The 12,094-nt window shown below is 38.9% G+C and overlaps 2 protein-coding genes across 2 annotated transcripts; one reads left to right on the top strand and one right to left on the bottom strand.

Annotated features, from left to right (window-relative positions):
* Positions 1-1,020: 1,020 nt before the first annotated feature.
* Positions 1,021-3,994, top strand: LOC122652597 (protein POST-ILLUMINATION CHLOROPHYLL FLUORESCENCE INCREASE, chloroplastic). The gene is made up of 8 exons (XM_043846382.1): positions 1,021-1,187; positions 1,553-1,670; positions 2,592-2,676; positions 2,764-2,842; positions 3,014-3,127; positions 3,236-3,348; positions 3,510-3,620; positions 3,719-3,994. Exons 1-8 carry the CDS (start codon positions 1,082-1,084, stop codon positions 3,821-3,823), a joined length of 831 nt encoding a protein of 276 aa, XP_043702317.1. The 5' UTR covers positions 1,021-1,081; the 3' UTR covers positions 3,824-3,994.
* Positions 3,995-9,090: 5,096 nt separating this feature from the next.
* LOC122652598 (phosphatidylcholine:diacylglycerol cholinephosphotransferase 1-like) lies at positions 9,091-9,924 on the bottom strand. The gene is made up of 2 exons (XM_043846383.1): positions 9,641-9,924; positions 9,091-9,560 (listed from the first exon to the last, which is right to left on the bottom strand). The coding sequence occupies exons 1-2, from the start codon at positions 9,911-9,913 to the stop codon at positions 9,108-9,110; spliced, it is 726 nt and encodes a 241-aa protein (XP_043702318.1). The 5' UTR covers positions 9,914-9,924; the 3' UTR covers positions 9,091-9,107.
* Positions 9,925-12,094: the final 2,170 nt, after the last annotated feature.

Below are 12,094 nucleotides of genomic sequence, written 5' to 3'. Positions count from 1 at the left end.
CTGAGGTAGAAGAAGGTGAGTATGTTAGAGAACTTCCAAACCACATTGCTCTTGAAAAGGAGCATTCAATTAACATGTGATCCACAGTTTCTCCCTTCACACCACATCTAATGCCAACCGAATCAATTGAAAGCTTCCGAATGGCCACCCCATCACCCGTGGTTAATCCTTCATTAAATGCTCGCCAGATGAAGGATTTTATCTTTGGTAGCGTCCTAATAACTCATATGCGCTTCCCATATATTATCTGGAACAAGATCCCAACTATGCGACCTTGAGGAGATGCACTTCCAGCCCTAAAGAAAACATGATCGATCCGATACGGACTGATCCGAATCTGTATCGATACCGATAACTATTACTAATTTGGTAATTTTCCTTTAACCTTCAAAGTGCACACTGCACACCATGAATGGATTCCGCTTCGACGTCTCTGTTCCTGTTACAATGAAGAAGCTCAGACCAAGACCTGTTCGTGCACATATACAAAACGAAGAAGTCGTCACTTCGCCACTTTGTAAGGACGAAGGGAGGAGGATAGAATCTGGCATTGGGTGACGATGATAGTAGTGCCATGAATTGGTCTTTATCTTCTAACTAATGGAATTAACCCAAATCTTGATCTTCAATCGGTATTTTATAGGGAAAAAGAAGTTTTGTGAAGGTTGAAGAAGAATTCATGATGGTTGAGGTTGTCTTTGTGCAAACCCTAATTACTTTCAGAGGATCCGAATGAACCGAAAGACTCTGACGTCTATTTCAAGCCCAGGCACAAGGGGAGGACGGGTTGTGGGGATGGCTGCCAACGTGGCGGTAGAGATGATAAGGCACTTCCACTTGACTTGTAAGTTCCAAAAAAATTAAGAAAAATCTCTACCTTAATCGTCTGAGATATTTTTTGCTGATTTTGTGTTTGTGGTTGGCTCTCACTCACTATATCTATATTGTCCAGTAATGGATTGGGGGCAAGCTCACAGCTCAACCCCATTCTCTCTTCCTTTCCCACACTCTTGGAAAAGTCCAAACTGTAACTTAGCAGCAAAATCGGTGGTAACAGGTAGCACTGAATTGAAGTGTTCTAATGGCGGCCTCGACTGCTTCAATCTTCTCCTCCACGTCGCAGCCTCTGTTCTCTGTCCGGTCTATGTCTAGTTGCAAAGCTGGTCCGTCCGTTTCCAACACTAATGGTGAGTCCCCTGTTTTCCGGTACTTTATTTCATTTTGTTCGATCTTCTGGAAAATCTGAATTGGCAGCTGGGTTTAGTCTTTCACCTTCTTTTTGAATTCTGCTGGGTTTTTGAAGTATCTTAGAACTTAGAACTAGTGTCTTTGGATTCGCAAATCCTATGTTCTGAACAACTTTAAATTCAGACTTCATAGTTGAGACCGTTCCCTGGTTTTTTCTGGACTTGATGATGCTGCAAATAATAGATTCAGTTTTCATATCTAACTATTTAAGTAGTGGAGATTAGACTTTAGATTGCCGATTTTTAAGTTGCAGTGGAACAATTCAACCATATCTGAATTTTAACACAAATATGCTCGACTGCAGCAAGTAATTTCACGGGTGCTCCCTTGCCGCTGTATCTTCCAAAACAGAAAGTTGTCAAGATAACTAGGCAAGTAAGGGCTGCTGCTGTTGCAACTCCTGCTGTAGAGGAAATCAAAGAGTACGTGTCTTCTTTCATGGTTCTGCCTTTCAATACCTAATGAATGCTTTGAGCTTCCATAGGTGTTTTTGCTAACAGATTTTGTAGCATTGCCTTCACATTTTTTGTGGTTCTAGATTCATTAGCATGCAAACTTCTATTAAAATACAAATAATTGGAGATGACCATTTGCTGATTACCACTGCTAAGATCTCATAGGGCAAACAATGACCTGGTAAATGTCTAGTAATTGGGTACATATTCATAGTTTTAATCATCATATCTGTCATTATTTGTGATAGCCCAAAAGAAAGTTGACTACAAAATGTTTTGTTGGTTAGGGAGGGCAATATGTTGAGGTCATTTTTTGATCTAGAGCATATACTAGGATCTATCTTCTATCAGTTGTGGTGGTATGTTTCAATTCTTACGATCATAAATATTCTAGATTTTTATAAATAGGGAATGAACATGTAATAGAAATTAAGCAACTCATTTATCCTTTATAGGGATCATATCAGATGATTCTTCACATTTTTGTGAACATTAAGAGTATTATCATTGTTGAGTACATAACGGTACCATTGTTCAAATTCTTTACAAAATATTGCTCGAGTTCTGACACAAAGTGTCTACTGTAGAGCTTACTATTATTTTGTATCTGTCTTGTATTCCCTACGGGTAAGGATGCCATCCCTCTTCATGCCCTTTGGCCCTGACAAAGAATTCCTCTTTGTATGCTTTGAAACATCTTCAAAGTTCAAATATTATCAATTCAACCTGCATTTGGGGTTTTCCGTGGTTAGTACTGCCATTCCTTACCCAGGTGCAATTTACATGAATATCATGGTTGCAACCTTGGCTCCTCTTGTCGTCAAATTTCTTATGCTGTATCTTTTGCAGAGCTAAAATTTACGAGGCTATTGTACTGCTGTTCTACAGGTATTCACTTTCAACATGGGCAGAATTTGACCTTGGAAGTGTTCCTGTCTTCTGGAAAACCATGAATGGTCTTCCTCCTACTTCTGTATGTTGGGCACTCAAGCTGACTGATTCTGCTTGACTGGTTTTTGGTTTATTTGATTCCAACATTGGGTATTTCAACTTTTGACAGGGAGAAAGGCTAACACTCTTCTACAACCCTTCTGCAAATAAACTTACTCCCAATGAAGAATTTGGAATTGCATTTAATGGTGTGTTCTTCTATCACTGTATGGTTAATTGCATATCATTTTAGCTACTAATATATCACAGTTTCATTTGATTTTTTATTTTTTGAATCAAAGTTTCAGTAACTTTGTTGTTGTGTAATGTGTTCTTTAATCTAGGGATGTGTAGGGCTCATCTTGTTGTTTTGTTTGCAGGGGGATTTAATCAGCCCATCATGTGCAGTGGTGAGCCTCGGATGATGCTCAGGAAAAACCGGGGAAAAGCTGATCCTCCCATATATAGCCTCAAAATATGTGTTCCTAAGCATGGTTTGTACTGTTCTATCAACATTTATGTATTCTGGTGTTCTTTTCATTTTGTATTCTGGAAGTGGAATGATTTTTACCTTGTGGATTCATGGAAATACCTTGTGGCAGCTATGAACTTGATTTTCTCATTTACAAATGGAACCACATGGGATGGTCCCTACAAATTGCAATTTCAAGTTCCCAAGGCATGGCGAAACAAACAAATAGATTTTTTTAATGAGGTATTACGAATATTACTGCTTGAGCTTGGAGTGTTAGTAGTTGATAGCTTTGCTGATTTTCTACTGAATACTTGGGGGTGCTCCATAACAGAACGGAGTCTAGAGATGGAGAGGTATCCTATGAATTTAAATATGTAAAAGAACACTCATCCTGTGTGCAGGGTCTAGCAGAAGAATTGGGCACAGACGGTGCTTGTGACAGAGCAATCTTTCCAGACTCAAATATTGTTGTCACTCGCTGTGCCATGATTGGAAACTTAACTCTGGAAGGGGTAAGTATGTTATATGCTTATACTATGTCTTTAATCTTCTGCAGACTATTGAGATCATGACTACAACATCTTTGTTTTCTGAAAATGTGCTGATACAGGGAGATCGCTGCAATCTGGACCTTGTACCAGGATGCACAGATCCAAGCTCACCCTTTTTTAATCCGCTGGCTAATGTTGATGATGGATCATGTCCAATCGATTAGACACTGAGGAATGACATTCTTAGCAGCCTTTCTTCGGGGTTCCCACTTATATCACTGTATCATAACATGGTTCTTAACTCTTTTTTGTAGCATATGTAGCAAGAAGCAGGAGTTACTTGCATTGCAATGATAATCACGATGGTCTTTTATGGAGCTTGCCTCGATTGTCAGTTCTAGCAAATATGAGTGCTGAATGGTAAGGATCATCGTCTGTTTTTGCTGGGTATTAGGATCAATCCCACCTCCATGGGAGGTTGGGTTGAAGGTCTATGGGGAGGGGGGAAATCCAAATTGGTTTATCAGAATTATTACTTTAGTCACATTCTGCTCAAGCGGTTTGATATCCGCCCCCTCCCCCCAAAAAAAAAATAATAATAATAAATAAACAAAAAATAGTTATCCAAGCTGTGACTAAACAGGTGAGCCTGTATTGAGTAAGGTGGGATTATTTTACTCAGAAAAAAAGGAAAATTGGGGGAGAGTGATCCAACTACTTGGCCGCATTCCTCTCCAACCATCCATCCAACGGCTAGGAGGACTTGGATATGCGTCCCAACACCTAGGGATGTGTCCAAGTCCTTCGTGCTTGTTGGTACAACTCCAAGGGTGACAATTCAGTGTCTACATACATTGCGCTCAAGATGCAATGGGCTCGGCCTACTGTGCATACGAGGTAGGCAGGTTTGGGGTTCGCATCTCATCATCATGATCACTATCTTTGTTTATTAAACTCATTCATACACACACACATACACAAAAAAAAAAAAAAAAATACAGCCCATTGATTCTTCCGTGTCTAGTTTTGATACCATTGATAGAATAAACATTCAAAATAACGGAGAGAATACAATACATGATAATCAATATAAGTGAAAAATGTTTCACATACTCGGACCCATGGTTGGAGAAGATTGCTTGTGAGAATGCTCTCTTGTTTGTGATATTACTCTCTTCTCTTTAGGTTTTCTAAGTCATACACTTAATGGACCAATGTGGACTATATAAAAAGTGAAAATGGAGACTAAACCTGTAAAATGAAATAAAAATCCAGTCTTTTCCCATTAAAAGAATAATTTATTTAGGTCCACAATTCCCCACACATTATATAATAGGTTAAATTACACATAACCCCCTGGTTTTCAAATGAAACTCAAATCACCTCACAGTGTTAGTCTGTTGTTAGTTATTGGTGTGAAAGGATTATTTTACCCTTGTACTAAAACATTATAATTAAATTTACTACCTTTCAAAATCTATGTTTGGATGTCAAGGGTAATTTAGGGATTTAAATTTATTTAACTGGCTAACATCATCACTTAATAGCATAAAACTAACGATAGGGACAAATTTGTCCTATTGGGGTGTAATACAGGAGGTGATTTGAGTTTTGTTTGAAAACCAGAGGGTGACGTGTAATTTACCCTATATAATATTATTTAAGGTGTGCCAATTAAGCCTTATACCTAATTGGGGTGATCACCTTACTAATATTAGGTTAACCAGACTTAACACCACAAAACATAAACTCCACCAATCTGGTTTTCATAAACAAAGGCATTGACTATGCTAGCACACCAAAATAAAAAATCTTATGAAGCGCTATTCTTTGTGCCACAACGCAGGCTGTGCCCAGGCACATGGGGGTGGGCACAATGATCACCCTGCCCCCCTGCACAGGCTGCCATGTGTTTGGGCGCAACCTGTGCTGCGTCACAGAGAACATTCTCCCAAATCTTATATAAAGAATGGGCATTCCGATGGTTCAAAGAATTAAATTGAAATTGATTGATTCAAATTGGAATCTTCAATCGTCCTTAATCCCTTTTATGCTCGATTTTCACACCCTCTTTTGAATCGCCTATGAATGCATTAAGATCTTTTTTCATTTTTTTAAGTGTAAATTAAAGCTCAGGTGTCCAATCTTTGTGAAAAGGTCATTTTAGGTGTCTAATCTTTAAAAACTGATGTTTGAGGTGCTTTTTAAGTTATTTCTATTTTAAAATGATATAAATTTCTAAATTTGTCCCTCTCAACCCACCCCTCCCCAATTACTATCTCCATCACCATTCTCTCATGCCCCTCAACCCCTAAAAGCCCACTTTGCCCCATCCTGTGGGGGATGGAGGGGTGGCGGGCAGGGGAGGGCAGCGCTGCCCTCCTTTGCCCAACATTCCGTTCCATAAGTCATGACTGGTCTTATAACTATCTTGTACAATTTTTCCTTAAGCTTAACAGGCATGCGTTTGTTATATAACACTCCCGATGCACCTCTCCACTTCATTCATCTTACTTTAATTCTGTGAAAAACATCATCCTCTATATCGCCCTCTTTGTTAACGATAGAAGATTACCCTCTCATCCCCATTAAAAATATTACAATCCATCACTTTTGACTCAGTAGAATATAAAATACTTGAGAACCCATCACTCTATTTCCTTGATCTTCAATCCTATAGAGTTGGGTTAAGAGAATCGTAGAAAGATTCGGACTTGCATGGGTAATTGACAGAAACCAAACAAGGAAGAGAAACAGAAAGGAGAAAGCTACAATGAATTCTTCAAATTTCTCCAAGACTCACTCAAACAATTGATAGATAAATACGAATCTAATATTTTAAAGATAACTACCCCATTCACGACATGAAAATAGAAATTGAAACCAAACCAAATATCTAATTACATCAAAAAATATTGACAAATAAGAACCCACATAAGAGAATAGCATGTTGGATAATAGATCTCAAACGATCAAAATATAGACGAATACAGCGACATTATCAGACCAGATCGAGTACGAAGAAAAAACAAATTTGGTTGATCTAACAAAGTACCAACCAGATGGAAATCAAGTAAGAAAGAATTTACCAAACAACATCGATAAAAGATACCACAAACAAATTATTAGCAGCTAAAACTAGATCAAAATCAAATCCAACAATAGTACAGAGTCATAATTAGAAAATCCCAATCGAATCCAAAAATAAAACTAGAAGAAAAAAATACCAGTAGAAAAACGGAGAACATTACCATGTAGCAAGACATGCTTGAGATGTGTAAGCTAAGAAAAAATTTCTTAATAATTACTGGTGTGACTGGGCAGGGGCAAGGGAGGGGCACGGTGGGATGTTAATAATTACTGGTGTGACTGGGCAGGGGCAAGGGAGGGGCATGGTGGGGTGGGGACCAGGGGACTAGGGAGGGCAGCGCGGGATGGGATGGGGCGGGGTGGGGTGGGGTGGGGTGTTATGACTTATGACTTATGACCAGTGTAGTTAGAGGGAGAGTAGTTTGTTAGGGAATGATTGGGTAGGAATATTTCTGTTAGAACTTAGAAATGGGTCAGAGTTGTTAGGGAAATGAATGGGTAAGAATGATCTTTAGGATAAAGGATGAGTGATGGCGTAGTTGAGGAGGTGGAGGTGATAGTGTGGTTGAGAGGGATAAATTTAAAAATTTACATTATTTTGAGAGTAGGAGTAACTTAAAAGTTAAAAGGCATCCCAAATATCAATTTTCAAAAATTGGACATCCAAACTGACCTTTTCACAAAGATTGGGCATTTGAGATGTAATTTATCCTCTTTTTTTTTTTTTTTTAATTAATAAAAGAACAAAAAATCAATAAAATTTAACACTTGTGACTAGATTTACAAGACTTTATTCTGTGGAAATCTTTACTTGTACTATACTATCCAATTCTAATTTCTAGACCAATCATGACCAATTCAGATAGATACCTTGGATGTTCCTTGATAAGTTTAACTAAAGTGTACATTGCTTGTGTTGTGACTGAGAACTCAAGATTGGTTGAAATGGTTCCATCTTTCGGAAACCTAAGATTTAAAGTGAAAAAATGGTCATAAAACATAAAGAGAAAGTTTTACTCCATAGCGTGGGAACATGGTTCATAATTTCGGGCTTGAATCCCGAATCGAATTGATGCCAACCAAGACTGATCCCGAATATTAACCAATCCTTTCCCAGTATTGTGGATCGGACTACCCGGTCGGATCGTCTGAATCCAATCCAATACATTGAAACCCACATAAGGGTTTTAAAACCCAAATTAGGATTTCCAAGCGCAATTTCAGCTCCAAAGAGGCTCAGCTCCCATGAAAAAATTGGGTTTTCTTATTTTTTTTTGACTGGTGAATTCATCTAAGATAAGATTTTAACATTTTGTTGGCTGGAATTAGCATTCAAGAGAAAAAAAAAATAATAACCGGATCTTCTGAGGCTCACATCATACACCATTGGATGAAACATCTTTTTTCATTTGTTGAGCTCGTAGACCAAAATTGCAAAGTCACCACAAGATTAAGCACTAAAGAGGATTTTTATCCCATGCGGCATGATTTTCGTGGAACTTTGATCCCATGCATTGTAAATTCTATTTCTTAATGTTATGTCTTTCACAAAATAAATAAATAAAGCATACAACTGTAACGTACAGTTTTATTTACATTCATTAAAAGGAAAAAACAATTTTTTTTTTTATCAATACTGGCCGATACCAGAACCGATCGGGCAAAACCTGGATTTTGGTCATTTTAGGCCTAATGAGGCCGATTTTGACCGACCAAGAACGGTCTCGGATTGATATCTGCTGAGATCGGCCGAGACTATCCGAAACCACTGAACCGTGCGTAGGAAGGGTTCATCCACCTGTCCCCTTGAATGATGCAGATGCTACGTTTCACACTCCATTAGTGCCGCCGGTTAGCTCACCGCACGCGGGCTATGTTCCTAACCCTAACTACTGCCTATCCCTTCCCTTTCAAAAAAAAAAAAATCTCAAACCGTTCAGATCTGAGCGCAGTATAGCCCAAGACGAAGGTCCGAGAACTGCAGCCAAGGCAAATGGGAGCCATTGTTGGTCGGTTAACCTTGAGAGAAACAATTCAGATGGCCATGAATGGAGGTGTTCATGCCCATTAATACAGCACATAAAACGAAGAAGGAATAAAAACGAAAACCCCATTAATGGAGCATAGAAAAGTACGGCAAGAATTAAAACGAAAGCCCCCACCTGTAGTTGGTACTAAGAATGCCATTGGTACGATGTAATTGGGATCTTCGTGGGTTACCCCTATTCCAGATTTCAGATTCATCAACCAATTAAGCAGATGTAATGGAAACCAGAGAAAAATTTGCAGAAACATCGAAGGGAAGTTGAAAGAAGCAAATTCCCACATTCAATTTCCACCATCTCTCGAAGTTTTCTCTTCTTTCAATTCTCCGATATTAACTCTCTCGTCCCCTGGATCTGAGTCAAATTATAATAATTACTTGAGTAAATCGACCTGAAGAGGATTTGCAGCTCTCCTACGCTTGCTCTCCTTCAAGTATTTTCCGGCGAAAGAATCGAAGAGTAAGCCGGCACCGACACCGACGACCAAATCAATAGTGTAGTGACCCCTAGTGCCGAGCAACCTAACCCCCTGCAACACGTTAAGCGTGTCGAACAGCCAAGCCAATTCCTTCCTCTGCATCCGACGCATGTCTAGCGACGCTATTACCGATCCCGCAACGTGTCCCGAGAAGAACAGAAAGAATGAAACATTCCCCACCGGAAAATCCACTCCCGACCCTAAGAACCCCTCCGGCAACGGCAGCTGCGTTGAGTACCCAAGTATCCCTCTGCATGTGAACATGAACAGCGTCGATATGGTCGCCCTCGGCCTCGCTTCCACTAACAATGTCCACAGAATATACGTCATTTGCATTCCCACAAACACCTGTGTTGTTAATATTAGAAACAGATCAGAAACAAAAAGGTATCACAAAGAATCGATTAGTTCAGGCCATTATCACTTACCGTGTTGAGAGCAGCGAGGAAAGTGTTAAGGGAAGGGCGATCGGCCATGTAGCGGTGGAGGGAGCGGGTGAGGACGAAACCGAGATCGAAGGGAGGAGATGAAGGAGGGATCATGAAAAGGGTATACTCTACCGCCATGAAGAAGAGGAGGGAAAGGGCAAAAAGGCATGGGATCGGGTGGTACCTCACCACATCCACCGCATCCTCCATTGTCCAACCCATGAAAGCAATTGTGTTACTGTTACCCACCTTGAGATTTTTATTCCTGGTCATGGTTTCTCCTCTTCTTCCTTCGCTGTTAAAGCCGTTACAGGATATGGGTTCCTTAGTTGTCTTGTCGCTGTGAGCACCATGAGAACGACAATGGCACCCGACCCCCTTCATTGCCATTACTGTAATGGGGAATCTCCATAGGCGAATGTATGGTAAATCGTTATAAATGAGATGAGGAATTGAGGGAGGGGGCGGCGGAGGTACCAATGAGAACAGATGGGACCTTGGACTTGGAGGCTCTTTCTGCAAAATTTTACAATTCGAAAGTCTTACCTGCCGAGGTTGGATTTTCCATTTGTTTAGGGTTTGGAGAGAGACACGAAAGGATTCATGGTGTCCATGTATATATATACTGAGGAAAAGAAACCGACCATTTCTGGTGTTTGATTGGTTTACAGTTCCCAATTCCCAGCACCGTACGATTCCGAACCAGTTTTTCTTACTTTCTTATGGATGGGTCACCAGCATCATGAATAAAAATTGAAATTGATTCATCCAAAAAAAAAATAAAATAATAATTTAAATTGAAGAGAGAGTAGGTCACACGAACTAGGGGAGTGGGGGACCTAGGGTTTGGAATTCATAAATTAATTACTCTTTTGTGAGTCTTAAGAGTGGGTTAGGAGACTCAGAGTCTCACGACATTAACTTCAAGGAATCACCTTCCTTTTTATTGGTATATTTCAGTCAAGGGCTGTAAGTTTGGCTCTTTTAGCCTGAATCCGGGTTGAGACCTCGGGTTAAGTCTGGCTCAGCTCGATCTAACCTTGTTTTAAATTATACTATACAAAATATATTGATATAATATATATATTATAAACTTTTAACGTCATCTATATTTTATTATATAATATATTATATATGAAGACAATAAGTGATATAATATATTTTATTATAGTATTATTTTACATAAAATTGATAATTTTCTTCCCGATCCATTCTAGCCCATGTATTTCCTTCCCTCTCTCCATGATCAGGGCCAATCAGGGTAAGCCCAACCTGACCCTAAGGGCGGGTCAGGATTGGATTTTTCTGGCCCTAAGTTAGGATCGGGTCTGGCCTGAGCCCAACTCAGGGGACTTAGGGTTGGACTAGGGTTCTATAAAACTCGGCCCAACCCGACCCTGTTGCAATCCTATATCAGTCATTCTTAGTCATTTGATGTTATGTGTTTAACGGATTACCAATGAAATTATTTGTAGTCAATGGTAGTTTTAGTAGTATCAAATTAAAAATGAAAAAAGAATTTCTTGAGTTAGTTGGAATTTTACGATTTTTTTTTATTTTTTTTTTTGATAGAATTGGAATTTCATGATAAAAGCAAAAGTGAATGAGGATCAGGCTTTAGGAATCCATTCATTGAAAGTAAGGGTTATTTTCATAATTCCTCTTTTCTACTTGTCTATATTCTTAAAAAAACCTCTTATAGTTGAAAGAGACCATCTTTTAAGGGTATTAGAAAGATCATTGGCAGTGGCATTGTGGTTAATATATGATCTGGACTTTGGGTTCATTTTACCCAAGATTTTAAAATTCAAATCATCCTAAGCCTGAGAATTGTAATGTGGAGTTTGTTGCGGACCTTATTGATCCAAATAGTACGGAATGAAAAGTTGACCTCCTTTCATCAATTTTCTCATCTGATTTTATTGATAATGTGGCAAAAAATTCCTTTGATTTCCACTGTTTTTGAGGATTATTGGATCTAGCTTTTTGAAAGAGATGGTGTTTTTTCAGTCAAAACAGCTTATCATGTTGTGCTTGATTTTCCAAATCAAATATTCTTCCATCCTCTGTTTTGAAAGCTCTTTGGAATTTGGATAGTTCCTCTAAAATCAAGTCATTTATGTGGAGGTCTATCATGACGCTTTGAAATTTGATCTCCGACCCATCTAGTCCTTGTTGCAATTCATTGTTTATGTTTTTCACGCCTTTTTATTATGCAACCATACAAATTGACTTGTTTGGATCATCTCTGTCTTCGCCACACTGAGACTAACCTTTCTTTTGCTGAGTGGGTTAAATCTTGGTTTGAAGTCCCTAGTTTGATTAAGAGAGATTGTAGAAAACTAGTTTTTTTTTTTTTTTTTTTTTTGTTGAAATTATAGAAGTTAGTTCAATTCAATGTTATTCTCTCACGGGAAATTTAGTGTACAAGAATTAGAAGAACCATTAAAGGTG

Source organism: Telopea speciosissima, chromosome 2, assembly GCF_018873765.1.
Source record: "Telopea speciosissima isolate NSW1024214 ecotype Mountain lineage chromosome 2, Tspe_v1, whole genome shotgun sequence".
NCBI classification, from domain to species: domain Eukaryota; kingdom Viridiplantae; phylum Streptophyta; class Magnoliopsida; order Proteales; family Proteaceae; genus Telopea; species Telopea speciosissima.
This window is presented reverse-complemented; position numbering and strand designations above follow the sequence as displayed.